The sequence below is a fragment of the Channa argus genome, chromosome 24 (genome assembly GCF_033026475.1).
Source record: "Channa argus isolate prfri chromosome 24, Channa argus male v1.0, whole genome shotgun sequence".
NCBI lineage: Eukaryota > Metazoa > Chordata > Actinopteri > Anabantiformes > Channidae > Channa > Channa argus.
Window position 1 is genome coordinate 4,672,083 of NC_090220.1, and position 21,616 is coordinate 4,693,698.

The window sequence follows — 21,616 nt, forward strand, 5'->3', positions numbered from 1 at the left end:
TAATTCTGTAATAATCATATTGTGCATATAGCATACCTAGTTAGACAATACACAGCAACCCCTAAATCCCGGGGAATAAAATCAGTGTCAGACATGATAGGGTTAAAAGGATGAGGTCATGGCTCCTTCCTTGTCTTATCAGGCAGAGCTGGTGTGCTGATATCATTATGGGGATCTAGCTTTGTCAATAATTAATCTTCTTTTCTGCCGCTTGGACGTTCTTTAGCCTACCTTAAAGTACATATGTGAGACTTCAGTGCCATCTGACTGTTAATATGTGTCTCTTTATTAGGGAAAAAAGAGTTACAGTTTACATGAACAATGGATAAAACTGATCTGTCAATTAGAAGCATTTACAGTAAGGTGGGAATCATGATGTTCATATCTAATTGTTTTGCATCTACAAAAACCATTACCTTCATCAAGCATCATCTTCACATTGTCTGTAATTTATTTTATGAATAAAGTAGAGGATGAAGGAACGATTTCAAACATCTGGAATATGTTTGAATTGATCAGCACTCGCCTCTTAAACAGTGAGCGCTGATCCACGTAAGTACCTATTTCTTATTTGTTTCTTCAGGTACTTCATTACACACTACCCAAAAAAATAAAACCTTAAAACTAAACCATTATCATTAATTAGTGATGAATAAGCAATATAAACAGTATAATACTGACAATTAAATAGAAACCTAGTTATTGAAGTTTACAAGGTCCAGGTATTTAGTCTTGACACATTTTTATTGGGAACAACACTTATGCTCTTGTCTTCTTTCAAGATTTATGCTCTTGAGTTACACCCAAAATATAATAATATACTGTATAAATTTGTTATGGGCCTGAATGGAAGTGAGTCTGACTCGCCTGTTTCACTGCTGGGGCAGTATCACACTGCTTCAGCAGGGATAAGCAGGAAGAGTAAAAGAATGTAACTAATCTTTTCTGGCTCATGACTTGCAGCTTTATTTCTCGCTTTAATCACTTTCAAAGTCTTGAGAGTCTTTAGTCAAACTAAAGTGTAGGGATGAAAATAGGGCTTGTTTTGATAATTGTTTTTTTCAAACATGATTAGAATCAGGGTGGTGACTTCCCTAATGTTGAAGTCCAAAATACAACAGCTTGCCTGAGAGCACATGGACTATGACTTTCCACAGAGGAAACAAGCCATTCAGATGTTATGAAATGCGCAAAAACTCTAAGTGCACAACATGTGTGTTGTAAATATCATGTTTGTATGATGTTGTAACGGTGCCATTATGCAGGAAATGAGTTTAGCTACTGTAGCATGGCAGTGCTTCAAAATGAATGCTGGATACAAATATATCAAAAAGGGTGTGTGTGTGTGTGTTTTTGTGTGTGTGAGCCAGAGAGATGTGTAAGTGCATATATATCACAGTGTTACATCCCTTTGTTTAATCTATAGGGAGACCTCGAGAAAGGACTGGAGATGAAGAAACTGGTGCTGTCTGGCTTCTTGGCTAGCGAGGAGATCTACCTTAACCAGCTAGAAGCCCTGCTGCTGGTGAGACACACTAACTTTGTCTGCACTACACAATTCACTGACCAATGCATTTGTTTTTTGGAACACAGTGCCAGTGCTCCTGTAGCAGTGCTGCTGCTGCTGCGTGTGTGTTGAGCAAGCCCACCTCAACTGCGAGAACGTCAGCAGTGGTTATTGTTCAAACTGAAAACAGTTTCCTGAAACACTAACTTTATACACTTCCCTATGCTAATGCCACTATGTCATATCCTGTCCCACACAGCCACTTTCTGCCATGTCACCAGTATGTAGTGAGTTTGACATCAAGTCCAACATTAAGCTACACTGTAAAATTGTTCTGTCACACTACACAAATAAGCTGAGAGTTAGTCATGGTTAAGTGAAAAAAAAAAAAAAAATTGTCAACACAGGCAGGAATCCCGTCACTTTTTTACTTCCTTCTTGTGGCCCCAGGTGGTGAGGCAACAAGTCATTATACAATTCAGCCAATGAAGGCGGTTGTTCTTGTCGTCCTGCACTTCCCCAATGGGAACATGTCCCAATGAATGTCCGAAACACAAGCTGTGATCACACTTTGTTTTTGCTTTATTGCACTTTTTGTAGTTTGTAGTTTATACTGCCAAATTAAAGTCAGGCCAAGAGAAAAGTCACAATAAGGATGTATGGCAAGAGAAACATGGTGGTCTGATTTGTTTAGCTTGATTTTACAGACACTCCTATAAACCCACCTCAACTGGGCTTCAGAGAGATGGAGATCCACCTTCAAACTGTGGTTACAAATTTGGCCTGAGCTGGTTTTTCTTCTCTCGTGTCAAATACTTAAAAGAATAAATGGCACAAATAGAACAGATTCAAAACTCTAAGAGTGAAGTGATTAACAACACACAGATGCTATAATAGTGATTGCACATGACTCAAGAACAGTTTGGGGAATTTATAACTTGATACTAGCAAAAAGGCTGACTATGCTAGATTACTAAAAAGCTCCTCTCTTCTCATTTCCTTTTCTGTCTCCTCTGCTCGTCTCTCTCTGTCTGTCACACTGAAATATTTTCAGCCATGTTTTTTAAATTGTCCTTCTCAGATGGGACCAATAATGTAATTTAATCTAGGTTGCCTCTGCTGCCTTCATAACAGTTCACTTTCATTTGCATAACCACATCCTAAATCATGCTTTCTTTTTTCCTGCCTTTTACACACGCAGCCACATATGATTTGAACTTTGGGGACTTCACAAACATAGGTGAACTTACACTCACCCCTGTGTGTGAAAACCTCCACTTATGCTGCTCTGCTAACTGGGAACTACCTTTGAGGTATCACACAATCCCCCAATGCTCGGGGTGTCTAGTTTTTGTCTGCAGTCAGTCAAATGAGTCAGCCTGTCGGATTAGCCACCATACAACCCTTGCAGTCAGCAGGAGACTGACTCATCACTGACCGCAGATAGGGTTATTATTTTTTTTGGGCACTCGCTCAATTAGGTTGCTACAGTTACTGCTTTAATATACAATGTCAATGCCTGCAATTAAATTATTCTCAACTTCAACACATTTTATTCTTAACATGTGTGTAAAACAAACCTCATTGTCAGTTATTTAAATCATTTTCCTATTCTCGATGTTAAGGCACTTACAGTCGGTATTTGGCAGCCTTCGCATTACCTACGTCTTGTTCACAAAAACTGTTTTCCTTTCTCTTGCCTGTCCAGCCTATTCGTCCATTAAAAGCTACAGTCCAAACTTCCCAGCCTGTCCTGACTATGTCACAGATAGAAACCATCTTCTACAAAATCCAGGACATCTTCGAGATCCACAAGGAGTTTTATGACGCCCTCTTACCCAACATCCAGCAGTGGGATGAGAAGGTCACTGTCGGACATTTGTTCCAGAAGCTGGTAAGTGTGACGTGGGCTGAGAAAATTCAGTGTGTGGGTCTGCTTTTGTGTTCCTCCCCTATGATTTGCAGGGTACATGTAAATGCTCTCACTATTTTGTACTCGGTGAATCACCATTCTAAATTTTACTGTGTGCATAATTGATTGTGGCTCATGTGTGTGTTTGTGTATAAGAGTGAGTGCATTAGCAGAAATGTTTCAGCCTCTGGTCTACCATAAAGTCACTGAATTATGTTGCTTAAACAGACTCTTTTAATAATGTGCATGTCTGTGTATGGAATTAGCAAAGCTCCAAGCTTCTGCAAGTTACAAAGTGAGTTTGTCCTTCCTCTGTGTTAAATCACTACATTGTCAAATTTGCAAACAGGATAATGTAAGATGAACCAAGCTTCTGAGCACATAACTTAAAATAAGAGCGTGCTATGTACAGTGCAGTGTGTAATTTTTTTTTTAGCTTACTATAGACAGTTGGATGCAACAAGCTGTAATAGAGATTTTAAAATAAGATTTAAGAATCTGAGCTGTTAGTAGGAAAAATAAAGACCATTAAAATTGGTTTATACAGGAAATTTGAATTTAGTGTGTACAATCCAGAAGCAGTCATCAGCAAAACTTGTTAACCACATTAGCCATTTTAAATTAAATTTGGTACTGTGAGCAGTAGTGTAGATATAAGTAAGTATGCCCAGCCTTTAAACGCTAATTATAGTTTACAGTTTCCTCCACGTGAATGTAATAAGAGGGTTTTGCTCTATGGTTGGCAGGAGCACAAGATGAGAGAAAAAAGGCAACAAAACGATGACTTTTGTTTATAGGGTGATGTAGACATGTTTGTGTTTCTAGGACAACCCAGATTATAGCGCAAAAAGTCGCTGGGATTTTTCATTGACATTTGGATTGTTGCATAAAATAAGTGCCATAAGAAGATTAAGTTAGTTACATGTCTTGTTCAGGTGGAAGCCTAAATACATTTGCTAGAAGTATCCGATAAGATTTGGGAACAAGGGTACCGGAAGTGCAGAAATGTTGACCGATTTTTGGGTTTTAGGACTCATACACGTTATGGCACGTTATTATGTCTATGCACTACTATATATTATGCTATTGATGTTTTTGTCTTATTTTTTATTCTCTCCTTTCAAGTTATTTGTATGACTTTTATTGCCTCATTTTGTGATAGGAGTTTTAAAGATAATGGTCAGTTGAATTACTTACTTATTCTGCAGCCCTAGATTATTATAGGTATAGATTTGATCTTGAAATAATGATTGAAAATCATATAGCCTCTTAATAAATTTAAATCTTCAGCAATGTCTATCCTACAGTATGTTTGGAAAGACATGGTACAGCTGTATTTCCTTTAGTTTATGCCATGTTTTTGAATCTCATCTAAGATGTGGTTTATTTTTGCTAACTATCTGTGAGTTAATCAGATGTGCAGGATTATTATCATTATGCAGGATCCTGCAACATCTCACCAAGCTACTGTTGTTTTGACTAGAACAGGAGCAGGTGTAATGCCAATTCAGACAAATAATTGCTTCAGAACTAAGAATTTGGCATCTGTTTCAGTCTTTCAAAAAGAGAAGTTACTGTATGAAGGTGTAAAATACTGTATGTCTGCTCTGTAGGCCTGTGATTCACTGATCTGTTGCTGGAACAGAAGCATTTTTTAAAAATGTGACACAAAACAAATCGAGACAAAATGAGAGTTCATGTCTGTAAGAGTCAGGATCTTTGACTTTTTGCAGACTAAACAATACACTGCAAACCTTATCACTGTGAAGTTTGTGATCGTGTATTTTGAAACAAAACTGAGATGTTACAAGATTGTGTTCCGTTTGTTCACAGCAGTTTCTCAGTGACAGATTTGTACACACCTTGCAATTCTATGGGTGTGGAACTGTGCTAGAATAACTAATGAGCAAATCTCATGCCATCATTATGACTGGTCTTAATACAATTTTTACCTTTTCTAATAAAGGCCCCTGCCATGCTGATCTCATGTTTCAGATACTAACTTATAATTCAATTAGTGTGACAATAGGTACAATGTAAACTCAAAAGATCCCTGTATTGTCCCTGTATGTATAAAGTACACTTTGCATGAAGATAGAATGATGATCGGTGAAATGTCCCAAAAGACAGTTGTGTGTTTCTATGAAAGCCCTCCCTTCCTATTAGATTTAGATTCACTGGACCCCACAGTAGTTATCAGGCAGTGCTATCAGAAATCTGCTAAACCCTTTGACCCTTTTCTGTTGTTGATCTAAAGTTTTTTTAATTTTCCTAATGTATGTACAGTAAATATTTAATAGTCTGGAAATAGGACAGGTTTAATGAAAAGAATCTGATAAAACAGACTTTATTTTGTCTAGTTGAAGAAGGATCTGTTTGTAGCTGTTAAGCTATGGTTAACATCTGTCATTAGCTACTATACCTAGCCATAGTACCTTTGGTCTCTATATTTTTTATAGTGACTAAAACATATCCACAGCACAAGCGTTGAAAATGGTTACTGATCAGTCTTATTATTCTTTAAATCCCCGCTCATTTATTTTATCTAATAAGCTTTTTTCTTTTGTTTAGCTTGTGTATAGCAGTGAACTGTTGCATGGCACACACTTGGCCTCTTTCATGTCATGTGATTATATTGTTCCGAATGAGCTATGAAGAAGAAACAACACAGTTTTTTGGTATTGATACTAAAAGGCAGTTATCTTTTCAGAAATGAAAACCAGTCGGTGTCCAACAATGAACTACGTAGTTCATGTTTCCATGAACTGAAAATGTACTGAAAATTAGGATTCTGTGAAACATTACAAGATGCTATATGAGTGTTATATTTAGTAGCAGAGGTTTGAGCTTTCATGTACAAATTTGATTCTTTTTTAACGTGTTTCCTCTCACCCCCAAGCACCACTCCCTTGTCTAGGGACTTCATGAGTCACACCACCAAGTGACACTTATTAGTGTAGTCATCCGCTCCCATCTGTGCTGCATATATATGTGCGTACATGAGCGTGTAATATGGCAGCTAAACATTTAGTCAGAGTGGTAGTGTCAGAGTACAGATGGCAGTGTAATTAGCTGGTCTACTCCCTACTGCTCTTTGACAGCACCATGGAGTCCATCGGCCCAACACAGAGCCACAGAGCTACAGAGAACAGACAGACCGGGGGTAAAAGCTGGCTACAGTTCTGCGTTTCTCACCTTTTTCAATCAAGAAAGGGCTCAGATGCAGCCTGAGACTGCCAGGATTGCATTTGACCCACTAAATTGTCAAAGTCCTTGGAGACATAAAGCGGAAAAAAAAGTCTTGCTTGCATCATCAATCTGAAAGGTATGGGGGGAGGCTAATAATCTGAAAGCATTTCTGAGCTTGTGCCACCATTTTTTAAGTAACTGTAAGGTGTGGCAAGACAAGACTAAGACCCAGACCCAGACCCAGACCCAGATCCAGAACAAGACAAAACAACTTTATTGATCCCCAAGGGTGAAAGTCACTTGTTACAGCAACACATTGACAGGTAAAAAAAGATCAGGTACTATTTCAGTAATAAAGTAGCACGGGAAGCGTTTGTGTTACATACAGTAACTGCAAGTGCAGGATATAGAAATTGCTAAATGGTAAACACGCTGATAGAACAGATATGTGAAACTACAGCCTTCTTTTGCCTAAGATGTCAGTCAGGAATTAAATGACCTACGGGCATTTTTATCAGCTAGAAAGTGTAGTATTTTTGGTCAACACTTACTGTCCTCTTTCTCTTTCTCCCTCTTTTTTTTTTCCCTTTGACTACATCTTCTCCTTTCCACCCCCGCTCGCAGACACAAGCTGTTGTTATCCCACCCACCACTTTGACATGTGAACTTGTTGTTTGTAGTGTAGGCACTTTGTTTAGAAGATTACTCAATTCCCTACGTCGCAGTGACGAGAGAAGCTTTTGGTGGATTCATTTTGGTCACGGTGTGCTCGAACAACATGACCTGATCAAATATTATAACGTCATTCTGCTTGGTTTTTACTTTCCACACAAGCTGCCAAGTCAAAAATCTTTTTCTGTGGAAATACAGTAAGATGATACATATACTTGTTTGGAGGACTTCTTGTCTAGATGACAGAATAACTGGGTTGCTGTTGTCTTATTTCTTTTATAAACTCCTCTTACTAAGACTGTATTGATCTGCACATATTTTAAGTGTCGCAAGACCAGATGATTCCCTCACAGCTCCTCTCACGAGCCAAGCTCTCCACTACACAATCTAAGGGGAAGTGGAAGGAGAGGAAATGAAAATGCTGTGGAAGGAGAGGGGTTTTTAAGAACAAAAGTACCAAGTCTTACTCATTTTCTGTCCAGCTGAATCTAATCACATTGCTGTAATTGCATGCAGGTGATTCTTGAGCCTTGCCAATTCAAGTATAGCTGTAGCAGGATGCATATTGATGCACTGCTGGCATGCAGCTTGTGTTACAATGCACACACAGTGCTGCAGAGAGGGGCTGTTAATGAAAGGAAAGAGGATTGCACAGAGCTACCAGAGGAGTGGAATCATGGGAATATTATCTAATTGTGTGCACAGGCAACACTATGTTGTATACATGTAACATTGTGTGTGTGTGGGGGGGGGTGGGTATACTGTGTGTATACTGGTTGAACAACACAGTGTCTTATACTGTGTCTTTTCCTTTGACCCAGGCCAGCCAGCTGGGAGTGTACAAGGCTTTTGTGGACAACTACAAGGTGGCACTAGAGACAGCAGAGAAATGCAGCCAAGCCAACAGTCAGTTCCAAAAGATATCTGAGGTAAGTTTATCCTTCAATTTTAAGAGACTCACAGAACAGATGTGCAGGAATAGCAACAATGCAGAATGTATTAGTTTCAGTACATGGTTATAATGTTGTCTCATAATCAAAGTTGCTGTCACATTTTAACAACAATCAATAGTCATATTTAGCTGTAAATATAAATAATTACATTTTCTGAAATAAATAATCGTTAAATCTTCATTACGTTGGATTTGATTATTAATTTGAATTACTCTGACACAGTCTGATGACACAAATGCTTGATGCGGAAACAAAACTTCCCTGACAAGAAAAAGTCCATTCAATAATAAACTAACTGCCAGTGGGTCTCAGGTGCCACATTAACCATTTTTAGTAAAGAAGAAGGCAAAAATGATGGATCAACAGCAAAGAGGGGAAGCAGGACAAATCAAACATCCTCTTTTAGACAGAAAGCAACAGTGTTTAAGGGTTGTTTTATTTGAGGAACACTAGTTTACACCTAACAGATCCAGCATATTGGTGTGAAAATATGCTACACCTAGCATATTTAAGCTTATTAGTTACTGACAGATTAGAAGTGCGATTCACAGCAGTAGGTTTGGACTATCGTAAGTTTACTGTGCTTCAACACATAGTTTCAGTCAGGGGAATATATTTAGTATTTGTTGCTCGTATGGAGGAGAGGATTTCTAGAGGTCTTATAAATTTTAACAAAATTATTTTATGGTGCGTAATTAACACCATCTCTGACTAATCAACACCTGATAACTGAAAATCCCAAATCACCTTTAATTCTTTTGTTTATATGCTCGACTGTACATTGCCACTCACCTAAAATTTGCACGAGGGACAAAAGCAAAAATGAAAAGAACTTTTACAAAATGCTTGGAATAGACATTTAAATTAAATAGAAATGTATTTTATCAAATCAACTCCCATTATAATACTAATCCAAGTAAAATATATGGCAGAGTAGACTACCCAATTTTAGGGATGTTAATCAAAACCCTAATGTACACTGCCAATTTTATTGGCTTCTTGGCTGTACACAGTAAAAGACAAAACACTGAGACGTCAGCATGTGAACATTGCATTATCCAGCCTCCTTCAGCCGTCTGCTGCAATGACGCTATACTTCTTCATTAGTTCTGTCAGCTTCAGTAGAGCAAGTACAGAAGGGTGTGTGTGTATGTGTGTGTGTGTGTGTGTGTGTGTGTGTGTGTGTTGGGGGGGCAAGCATGGTTGTATATTGTGTATTAATAAATCAAATTGATCATCCCTGTTGATTATCATTGCTTTTTCAGAACCTGAAAGTAAAATGTCCTAAAGACTCCAAGGATTGCACCACAACTGTCTCAATGGAGGGTAAGTGTGTGTGTGTGTGTGTGTGTGTGTGTGTGTGTGTGTGTGTGTTCATGTATGTCTGACTAGGCTGGCTTGGTGGTTTAGGCTTTAGTCCTGCCCCTTCTAATTGTGTATGCAGTGGCGGGCTTTGGGAGGCAAATGGTGCTCATACACACACACACGAACACACACATACGCTTGCACTCTCTCCTTCATTCTCTCTTGCTATCTTGCTTTCGCTCTCTCGCTGTCTGTGTCTCTCTCTGCCTGAGAAAAGACTGGGCAGGAGAACCAAGTGAGGAGAGGAGAAGAGTGATATGGAGGTGCTTCTGGTCCTCAGACTGTGTTGTAACTGCACATACGGTAATTATTGCATGATACGAGCTACCGCTGCTTTTTAAGGCAACCTGGAGTGTTGTTTTTCCTTTTTCCTGTCATTTTTACATGAGCATGGATGTATGTGTCATTGATTCTGTGGAACATTGTAAGGGCAGTGTGTTTGCTGTAAAGTTTAGACAGTTAGTATTAATCTGTCAGTTTCTAATTTGGGATGCTGGTGTACATGATTAATATTTGGACCTTTTGTAGATCCTTATGATATCCAGGTGCTGTCGTCCCGATGATGATTTCTTACCTTAATTGGGCTTTTTTTCTCTACATTTATATGCTGCAGCACACAAAATTGAAGTGATAAAATGCGTGTCTTTTGTGTGATTGCTGAGTGTTGATCCCTTGGAATATGTTGCTCAGCAGGACTGGCAGATTCCAAACGTTAATGTCTTCTAACGTACAGAAAATCCAGAGGAACGGTGTCTTCTTTCTGTGTGTGGCTGTGTCTGTGTCTATTAGCGAGCTCCAGAGTGCTCCTTATAGAGACACTTACCACCTCAGGATCAGAACAAGTCTTCTGTGTGAATGAATAGGGAGGCTGTAACATACCTGCACTTTGCTGACGTATTGCAAACTGAAATGTGTTTTGGGGATTCTGCCCAACTACACCAGGAGACAAACCTTGTGCTGCAAGACATTAAAGGAAATTGAAGGCTGTCCAAAATATGCAATGATAAGCAACATGATGAGTAAATTGTGTGGCTTTGTCACGCCGATAGACAGAGGTGTGTGTGTTTATATGTATCAATTTTCAGTATCATGTACCTGTGAAGTGTCTGTTAATTTATACATTGTAAATGAGAAAGACTCTAAACAGCCTTTTTGTTTTTAAGCTCATTGTTTTTGCATCTTTACACCTGAGACTACACTCTATTACACAAGACAACTATGAGATTTGTTTCTTTAACAACAGGTTATCTGGGTACTTAAGTAGCATGAAAGTAGTTTCATATTCCCTCAACAATCAGTGTTCGTCAGCACTCGGGGCAGTTGCTTTGATTAGTATTTATATTGCAGTTGCTTAATTACATGGTAAGGTGCTGTAGGGATTTCTCTGCCTCTTCTCTTATCATTCTTTAAACCTCTGTAAAACCACATTTCTTCCAAATACTCGTTTGTCCATCCTTGTTTTTGCCCTTATTATGATTTAACTTGGCCCCAGCCAAATGAATTAAAGTCAGCCTTTGTGTCTTTCTTCATTGAGATAAATCAATGTGAGAGCCTCATTTATAAATTGTTACGTGTAATAAATCTAGCGGTTTTATGTTTATGACACTTCCTACTGAATGGATGCAAATAGCAACACACTGAGTCAAGCAAGCATCAGACACCCTGTTTCACATGTAAAGCTTTTGCTCTGAACCGCTACTATTTGCTCTTTTTCTTTAATCCTTATAGGCCCTATCTGTCAGTCTGCCTTTTTTATGTTCCCCCTCCTCTCTGTCTAATGCTGTCCTTCTCGTCCTCCTTCACGGCTCATGCCTGGCGTTTGTAGCGGAATGTCTTGCCAAATATCGAGGGTTGAAAGCTGGCTGTCCCCATGTCCTGGCTATAGACATAAAGCACTGTGCCGTGTCTGTGTAAAGACTTTGCCCACATGGTTCCCTTATCAATAAAGATGCACTGTCTATGCATCAGCCAAGTCATCAAGATGACCTTGAGAACAGGACCAATCGAAGGCGCCTCCCTGGCAGATCATCAGCTTTCGATGATCTGCATCTCTCTGACAGATTTTCTTTCTTAGTCTTCCCAAACTTACTCATACGTTGAAATTCCCACTTCCTTCCAGATCTTGTTCATGTTTGTAAAACTTTAATAGCCCAAAACACATATAAATAGCAAACATGTTTCCTAAGATCATCATATATTTGTCCCTCATTAGTACTGTTTTTTTTACACATTAATATCTTGACAATACTACTTGTCTGCTCTTTGATTGTATTCAGGATATGATGTTTTCCTGGAAATCTGAGTCCTTTAACATAGCTGTTTCTGCCTATATAGAAAAAAGAGCACTAAACAGGGTTTCTGATAAGTCTCCTTTTGGTGTAGTTCAGCAACAATTGAGGATGTGCCAGGATAAGTTGCATTGACAGGTCTCTGAAAACCTTTAGTTTTTTATTATATGTCCTGCACAGACTGAAATATATCTGATGGGTTGACATAACATGTCAGCTCTGTCCAATACTGCTAATAGACATAACATGTCTACAACACTTATCATGTTGTGGGTCCTGGGGTTCCTGGACCTGCTAAACATTAGCACGTTAGCATTGTCATAATATGATTCGAACATATCAGCTTATATACTGACTGTACTAACAATTAACACTCCTACAACTAAAGAAGTACAAGCACATGTACTTTGTGGTACCTGTGGTGTATCCAACGTAACCTAAATTCACCCTTTCTGTCCCCACTCATAATTAGATGTGTTCAGAACCTTAGCAAAACCCGTCGTAAATCCTCCAGAAGGTAGCAGCATTGGTTCGCTGAGCCAGAACCACTGATGGGGGGCCACATTATTAATGTCCACAGAGGGGAGAAACTTAAAAGTGCATCAGCAATACCCTCTAGAAGATTCTATTTGGTCTTATACAGTATAGTAGCTGACTGTGTATGTTTGTATTAATGAGTGTGTAAAGTTTAGGACCATGTTGTGTGTAGGTTTTTGCTCACTATTTTGTTGTAATTGATAGAGAAGGTGAGAAGGAAAGAGAATGAGCACTAAAAAGTGAGAGTACAAAGGAAGAGGGGAAGCGGGACTATATGCCTGTACAACTGTAGAGCTGAAGGGAGCAGTGTTCAATAGTTTAAACAGATAAGTGTAACATGTTTCTGCCTTTCTCTGGACTGTCTGTCAGGGGTGACCTGCCATGCATACAGAAGGTGCTTCTGGTGGATCTTTTTTGCATACTATTTACTTTTTTCTTTGCTGTTTCTGAGCACATGTACAGAGCGACACTATTATATGTTTTTTAAAGAACTCTGATACCAGTGGCATTATTATTTTGAGACCTTGAGACATTGTTGGCAGTTCATTAAACGACGGCTGGACCCAGTTCTGACAAAGAAAAACCAGAAAAAAATCCTTTAATTTTACATCTATACGTGGGTGCTCTTCTTATTTTTATTTCTCCCTAGGGCACCTCACATCTGCCGTCTTTCTTGCTGACTATTTCTCCCCTTTGTCATTTTTTGCCCATTTTCTCTCATTGTCTTTCCTCTGTCCTGTTTTGTGGGTGTTTCTCACCTAGACTAGCTGCACTACCACAACGGCAAAGCCATCCTATGACAAACCAGCTAAAAGTGATGTTGCAGATTTAAGATGTGACTTAGAAACAGGAATGTTGGTATTTGGACACATGTCTTTTTCTATTTCATCCATTTGTGCAGTTTTTGTATATGTGTGTTTCAGAGCGACTCTTAAAGTCCATGTCCAGGCAGGCTGTAGTTCACCTAGTAGCAGCCTCAGTATGCAGTGGAAGCAAACATTTTAGGAACCAATAACAGGCTGCAGCATCAAACCCTGGAGATGGACTGCCTGTTAAGTAGCTTGCATACAGATGCGTGTGTGTGTGTGTGTGTGTGTGTGCTCGTGTGGGTGCATCCAGCCCTTTATTGTGCCATTGCATACTGCATCCCTCGAGTATCTGACCAGGTCGGCTGCATGTTTTGACAAAGGACAATTCAGCAATGCGGATGCTCCCTATAATTAAGTTAAATGTCAACCTTAGACTCATTACTGGTCAAACTACAGATGGTGTGTTTAACTCAGCATGAGGAGAATTTTTGTCCTGGACCTGCTACCTCCTTTGTGTGAATTTACGTGTGTGTTTGTGTGTGAGGGACACTGACTCATCACCTTGCTATTCTCTCCCCACAGCTCTCCTTTACAAACCAATTGACCGTGTAACCAGAAGCACCCTGGTCCTTCATGTGAGTACCAAGTTGCACTTGCATAGCTTTAAAGGATCATTTCAAGCAACAAACCATATCAGTAGTAATGATTGAGAAAATATGTTTTCAATCATTTGAAACAAATACAGCCATGCTAAAGTATATACCCTCCACATTCTTCATAGAATATCCACCCTAGACAGGAAAATGTTAACTGTTATGCATGTTTATTCTTGGTTAGCAGATCCATATGTGCAGTTCCATTCTTGAAAAGTCCCCTTTGATGTTTATCATTGGACTCCCAGCTTATGTATCAATAAAGTGGAAGCTGCCAATCAAGAGAACAGAGATGCATGGATGTGTATAGTTATGTTGCTGGAGTGTATCTTATTAATACATGTCCATAAAAGCTGTCAGAACAGCAAATCTCTACCAATAGTACTGTGGCTACTGTGTGTGGAATACATACATCCTGCTGCTGTCATTCTTGCAAACTAAGGATAACAGCTGTTTAAGTCTTCACTGGCTCTGTGGTTTGGCTGTATTTTGAAAATTTGGAGTGCTGTTAAGTGTAAGCAAGTAAATTAGGAGGGTACTGTATTTCAAATGCTAAATAGAATTCCATTGCTAGCTGCTGATCACACCAACAGTTATTTTTGTGTTCACATCTGCAGCACAGACTACAACTGTGTGTGTCCATGTGACCTTACATGTTTTGTCCATGTGTTTCAGGACTTGTTAAAACACACTCCTAAGGACCACCCAGACTTCCCCCTCCTGCAGGATGCTCTGCGGATATCTCAGAACTTTCTCTCCTCCATCAATGAGGACATTGACCCTCGGAGGACCGCTGTCACCACGCCCAAGGGAGAGGTGTGTGTAATTTCTTATGTGTGATCACAGTAAATCAGTGGTTAATTCATGCTGATTTTAAAGTTTGGTTGTATCAGTGGGTGCAAGATAAGACTGATCATGGATGGAGAAAGAAAACTGCCTGCACATAGGAAATCAGCCAGAATTATTATTACATTGATTACATTGTCTGAGTTCTAATCACATCTGTTCATCTAATCAGATGAAGCTTTACATATGTGATTAAAAGGGTCAATTTATATTATTTTAGGTCTGATTTGCTATCATACTGGCCAAAGCAAAATGTCCCGTCCTAACATTTTTTAAGAGAATATATACAGGACAAAAGCTTCAGGTACTGTGTTTCCTTTCTTTTCACTGTCTTCACAATCATTGTTTTTAGCGCAGCGTTGTTTCCTCTGCTGTAGACCCTTTTTTACAAGAAGAGAAAATGTTCTGCTAGTACATCTGTAACTTTCGGAAGTTAAAGGTTCAACTTGTTGAAACTTTTGCAGCCATAATTTGTACAAGGTACCAGTTAAGATCAAACTGAATTACGTTGATTTTGCTGAGAAAACAATGTTTTTCCCATTCTTTGCTCCAAGTTGTTGCCAAAACATTTGACCAATGTTGAGTGAAGTTCATCAGCATTATGTTTACATCCAATCTTTTCTTAGGCTCGTCAGCTGGTGAAGGATGGCTTCCTTGTGGAAGTTTCTGAAAGTTCCAGGAAGGTACGGCATGTCTTCCTCTTCACCGATCTGTTGCTCTGTGCCAAGATGAAGAAGACTGCTGTGGGGTGAGTTTTTTCCTTTTTGTATTTACTACAGATGCATTGAATGCATACCTTTGAAAATCCATTATTTTATGACTATATTTCAGTGTATATTTACATATCCATTTTCTACATAATAGACGAAAAGGGCACTGAGCTAAAGTTTCTCTGTCTTCCTCTGTGTTCCTCTTCCTGTTCTTGGTTCTGCAAAGCAGTAGGGCTTTTTGAAACCTACGTAACAGAAAGAAAGTCTACAGACAGTTTGCCCCTTGGATTTTAAATGTAATGTAAATGTAATATCAGTGATGAATACTATGAATGATGAAAAGACAGTGTGGCTAAAGGTGTTTTTAGAAAAAAGTGTGAGGATAAGAAGAAGGTTGTGTATTTCGGAAACCAATCCGTTTTGGTTGGAGGGAAAGTAAAACAGAGTGATTATGTTGTTCTTTTTGTGATACACGTCCATAGATTAATTGTCATACTTGCAGGATTGTATGTTGTTTACATTGTCGTCACAGTTGTCACCGTTAGCCAGATTGTATCTTCATTTGGTTGGCATTCAGCATTTGTCTGTGTGCAGCCAGCCATAACTTGGAGGAACGCGTAACGTTTCCATAACTACCAAACCCAGAAATCATACTATTGTGGTCTGTAATGTTATCTCAGCAGTCCGCCTACGCTCTACAGTTGCAAACACTTGTCCTTCCTGACGTTGTGAGGCCGGTGCCAAATTGTTAAGTGGTTTTAAACTAAAATTTGAAGGGACAGGTGTACATACGCTTCTTTACAGTGTTTTTACAGTATTCAGACCCCTTTACATTTTGCACATTTGGTCGGATTAACATAAATTTATTGATAATTAATTTACATTGTTTGAAAATTTTGGACACGTGAACTTTTCAGACTCTTGTTAATTCAGTGAATCTTAGAACCCTGTTTGGCAGGAGACAAGTTTTGGTCTTCTTAATACAGTCTCAACAAGCTGTTCACACCTGTAGTGTAGCTGTTTATCCCAATATTTCTGGTTGATCCTCTTTAACTTTATTAAATAAGATGGGATGAGTCTTTAGACTGTTATCTTCAGGTCTCCACAGATGTTCTGTGAGTTTATTTCTGGGCTTTTATTGGCCAACACAAAAATAGTCTGAGCCTTGTCTCTAACCCACTCCAGCCTGGACTTGCCTGTACGCTTTGGTTCACTGTTGTGCTAACAGGTGAATCCCAGTCTCAGGTCACTTACACCCTGGACCAGGTTTTCTTCAAGGACCTTCTTTCATTTCTCTGAATTCTGGCCAGTTGTTCTGGCTCTCTTGCTGAAAATCACATCCATAGCATGATGCTGCTACCATCATGCTTCACCCAAGAGCAAGTATCAGCCTGGTGATGAGCAGTGCCTCAGCTGTGCCCAAGGAGACATTGTTGTCTTGTTAGAATAGAAAACATTTTTCTTTTTTCTCTCAGAGTCCTTTAAATGCTGTTTAACAAATTCCTTGAATGGCATTTACTGAAAGTCATCTGTCTTGAGGAGCTATTGTAATGGAGTGATAGAGAGCTGCTAAGATTGTTGTTTTTCTTCCCATCATTGCAGAAAGCTTCAAATGTTTTGTCAGATCAACTATTTTGTTCCTGGTCACCTCCCTGTCCAAGGTCCTTCTTATCTGTTTACTCAGTTTGTCTGAATGGGTGTATATTGTACTCTCATTATTTGGTCTAAAGGGCATATTGATGCATTCAGATTATGCTTAGTCATATATTTAATGTATTTATGTATTTAACTTGGCCCCACCCTTTTATTGTTTATGTGTGCAATACATGCAGAGGTGTGAATGGAAAGAAAGAATAGATGATCTGTAAAAAAAAATAAAAAAATACATAAAAAGGAAATTTCCAATGGGACAAAAAAAGAGAAACCCCTTTGTGTCTCAGTCAGAACCCTATCATCAGCAGACGGAAGGGTGTAAGTGAAACAAATACAGAGAGCTTTGAAGGCTGCAACGTAAATGTACTTGAATTATTAAGAAAAGTCAAGCCATCTTTCATGCGTTGCTAATTTTGCTGAATGTTTTCAAATGAAAGGACAACATGGCATTTACAAAACTTTTGTATTTTTGTAAGTTTGTATGTACTATGGCTGAATAAAAGTTTTTTTTATTACATTTAATTCACTGATCATATTTAGTTGATTGTGCATCACCAAGGAAGGCAGATGCTGGTCTCCTTAGTGGTAATGAAATGAAAGGAGTGCTCTGCTAAGCATGCAGCATTTTCATTATTACAGTTGGCTCACTAGATGAAATGGCTCTAAATAATTCATTATTTTCTGAAGTTAATGATAAATTAGCCTTCAGATCAAACAAGTAAATTTTAAAACCTAAAACTAATACATTTATGAGTATGGCAGTTAAATTGTAGTGCTTCGCATTAGACCTAATAATGTAACTTTTCAGCTTGTGAGGATGTTGCACGTCTTGAAGCTTATTTTTTCATTGTTTGACTAGTTAATTTTACATTCCTGTGTCCTCCCCTTCTTACCCTTTTTGTTCATCTGCAGTCGTCACCAGCAGTATGAGTGCAAGTGGTACATCCCGCTGGCAGGCTTGACCTTCCAGACCCTGGATGAGAGCGACCCTTGTCCCAACATCCAGGTCCTGCCAGAGCATGAGATTGAGGAAATGAAGATCAAGATCTCAGTCTTAAAGAGTGAGATACAAAAAGAGAAGGTAAAAATGGTGGATTGTATTGTTATATGGAGCCTGATCTATTACAATGTCTTAGTCAGAAAACACTGAGAAGGCACTAAAACCACTTTTAATATTTAAATTGCCCCCTATGAGCTCCATATGGAAATACAGAATAAGTGTCTGCATTCACATGAGATTCATACTAGATTAACACAGTTTACACTCTCTCACACTAAATTCCACAGCTAGTACCACACAGTATGCTGTGTTGAAACATTTAGAGAAATGTATACAACTGATATTACCAAGTTACACTTTGAAGGAACATTTTATTTTAAAATTAGAACAGGAAACCTTTCTTCTCGGAGTGGGTCTTTCCAAGATTCCTAATAATTAATCATTAGCTCTTATTGTTTAAAACAAAAAAAACATGGGGGTGGGGGTTGGCTATTTCCAGTAAACTTTGATAACCATCTGTTTATCATGTTCTACAGACTTTCAATGAAGACTTAAAAAAATCAGTAATTCATTACAAGGAGCCAGTGCAGCTTACTTTGAACTCTTACTTGTAATCCACACCTTTGTTTGTGTTAGACAGAGTCAAGGTAGGTTTTTTTTTTTCAGTGCCACGTACAGGGAAACTCATGCACTTATGAGAGCAGACAGGGAAATCCAGACTTGTATGAAACATAATATAGTTCCTTAAACTAAAACTGTGAAACTCAAAACAAGACCTTACTCTTACTTTAACTTGTACTTGCATAAAGAACATTCATTTCTTCTTATCTCCATTTGGTTAAGTGATGATTGCCATCAATGCTAAACGTACTATCAGCCTTTCTCATCTTTTCCTATCAGTGCTGAAACATTTACTTGTTGACATGGGGCGGGAAAAACAGCTACAAGTATGTATTGCAGAACGCCCCCATGTTCATGCCTGAGACAGACCAAAGTCTCCATGAGCCGAGAGTTCCTGTTATTCCCCTCTCACAGCATTAAAGTCGCCCACTCGAGGCAAAGCAACCGACCACGGCTGGTACCGGAGCCAGAAGAGGCCTGAGCTTTAAGAGCTTTAGTTGATTGTATCCATGCTCTGACTCATGGCTTCCTGCTGAGGGCTGAAGGATGTGTGTATTTGTTTTGCTTCAGAACTCACATAGAACTGGCATCCTTGAATTATATATAAATACTCTGGCAGCACAAAGCACAGTTTCAGAGACTTATCACCAGTCTTTCCTGGAAAATAGTATTTCATTAAGTGGATATCATACTGACAGGGACTTGACAGCAGTAATGATCGATGATTGTTTGTAGCTGTCAGTTTAGGTCTTGGAAATACTTTTTTAGTAGCACTTCAGTAACCTACTCGTACAAACCAAACATACTCATATTTTAGAAAAGAGGGTGATCAAATGTGGAAGATTTGTTTGCATTTTGGCAAATTCACACCATTAAAACAATACCGTGTTTAATTGTAGTACTTCCTATTTGCTGTTTACCCACGAATGTGCAGTCAACTATCACTGTGCTACCTTGATACTGAAGAAACCTAAAAATGTGATTATTTTCAGGCAAATTCTGCTGTTGAAAGCATTTTTTATTTTTTGACTTCCACACATATTTATTGTTTGTGTCTGTGTGTAGAAAGCACCAAAAGGTCAGAGTCGTGTGGAGCGTCTGAGGAAGAAGATGAATGAGCAGGAGTCGTGGCTGCTACTGCACTCACCCACCATCCCTTTCCGCATCCACAACAAACATGGAAAGGTAATTCCTCTGTCCCATTTTGTCAGCTCATACAGCTGAACTGTGCATATCTCACCACTAGAGGGAGATATTTACTTTTTAAACAGAGTGGTGGGAAAAGGAGAATGATGCCAGTGTGAGATTTAGATTTAGATTCAAACCAAAAAAGTTAAATTGTAATTTAAAGATTTCTCACCAAAGTTTTTCTTTTGACTTTCAAATGACTTTCCACCAAATTTTAGGGTGTTTGAAATACAAATTGTTAATGATGTTTATTCTGTATGTTTCCAGAGCTACTTGTTCCTTCTGTCCTCTGACTATGAGAGGTCAGAGTGGAGAGAAAGCATTGAGAAACTTCAGCATAAAGGTAACGATGACCTTCAGCATATTTGTTCTCTTGCTCTTTCTTTCTGTTCTTTCTTAGAAACATTGTGCATATCATCTTGAAGGGGTTTTAAAATTTTTGCCCATGCTGTACACTAAAAAGTGAAAATCTGACCATAACTGTGTGGTTGTGTGTATTTTTCAGATCTTCAGGCATGTGTATTAAGTTCTGTTGAGCTCCAGGTCCTGACCAGCTCCTGTTTCAAACTCCGAACTGTCCACAACATTCCTGTCACCAGTAACAAAGATGGTAAGACACACACACACATTTTTTTTTTTTTTTTTAATTCTTTAATGTTTGGGCTCTTTGTCTCATGTTCAAATTTTTTTTTTCTTCCATCACAAACACACAATCACCCATTGCTCATTCCTCTGTTTTGGGTTTAAATTCACACAAAAGTGCCTATTACATTCCAACCACAAGAAAAGCCACATAATGAGAGAAAGGGGCCTTGCAGGAGATGAATCTAGGTTACAATATGTTTCTCATCTAGCTCGTAGCAGTCAGTGCCACGCAGTATGTTGGCGGTGGCCTGCACTGAGCTCTCAGCTCCTATATGTTTGTTTTTGCTCCACATCTCCATACTCCATCGTTTTCAGAGGCTGGTGGTGACATTAAAGCCATCTGGCCGACCTGCTCTGATCTCCTCGAATGCCACAAGGATCTCTGCTTACACATGCACGTACAACACACCCGCACACAACCACGGAGCTAAGAGCGGTATTTTTGTACGCTGAAAGGGACACTGTCTTAATCATTTTTTTGTTATACTAAAAAGGTCCACCTTTGCTTCCTATACAAAGGAATGTCTCTGCACAAGGGGCAATATTTTGACATTCAATCTCTTTAAAGTGGTGATTAGGGAGAGTTTTACATTTTTATTAATTTTGCATGCAAAATGATTGACAAGCACATCAAGACTCTGTAACAGCAATGCACATCAGAGAAGCATTTCAGACAATGCAACAATTTAGCAAAAATGCTTTTTAAGTCTAGTCGTCCCCCTGTTCTTCGCAACAGATATTATGTCTTGCCCATATAAGCTTTTGTGGGTAGACAACTGATTATGTATATGCTTATATTAGTGGTACATGAGATTTATGCCCATATATAAAACCATATTTTTAAAAAAGTAGATTGCTTTGTTTGTGGATGTGGAAGTGTAAAGGAGAATGAAGAGCCTGTGAATAGAGAGTTAGTTGTAGGCATGGAAGGATTATAAATTTAGGTTTTCCTACATTTTTATTTTCTACCAAGAGCTTTTTAAGCATTTATTTAAAAAAATAATAGATCTATATCAAGTAATTTTGTTTCAAATTAGTCCTTGACATTTACTTAATTTGGTTTATTTC

The 21,616-nt window shown here is 38.7% G+C and overlaps 1 protein-coding gene across 8 annotated transcripts in view; it reads left to right on the plus strand.

Moving 5' to 3' along the window:
• abr (ABR activator of RhoGEF and GTPase) overlaps window positions 1-21,616 on the plus strand; it is a 104,516-nt gene that overhangs the window by 45,395 nt on the left and 37,505 nt on the right. For 6 of the 8 annotated variants that reach the window (XM_067494799.1, XM_067494800.1, XM_067494801.1 and 3 more), the window contains 11 exons: window positions 1,427-1,525; window positions 3,216-3,401; window positions 8,102-8,209; window positions 9,499-9,559; window positions 13,815-13,867; window positions 14,561-14,701; window positions 15,358-15,479; window positions 18,007-18,175; window positions 19,781-19,900; window positions 20,171-20,246; window positions 20,409-20,513. In XM_067494799.1, coding sequence (XP_067350900.1) covers window positions 1,427-1,525; window positions 3,216-3,401; window positions 8,102-8,209; window positions 9,499-9,559; window positions 13,815-13,867; window positions 14,561-14,701; window positions 15,358-15,479; window positions 18,007-18,175; window positions 19,781-19,900; window positions 20,171-20,246; window positions 20,409-20,513 — 1,240 coding nt within the window. Of the gene's footprint in view, window positions 1-1,426; window positions 1,526-3,215; window positions 3,402-8,101; window positions 8,210-9,498; window positions 9,560-9,825; window positions 9,902-13,814; window positions 13,868-14,560; window positions 14,702-15,357; window positions 15,480-18,006; window positions 18,176-19,780; window positions 19,901-20,170; window positions 20,247-20,408; window positions 20,514-21,616 lie in introns of those variants that run through there. The other 2 variants (XM_067494807.1, XM_067494804.1) reach the window with 2 other exon arrangements.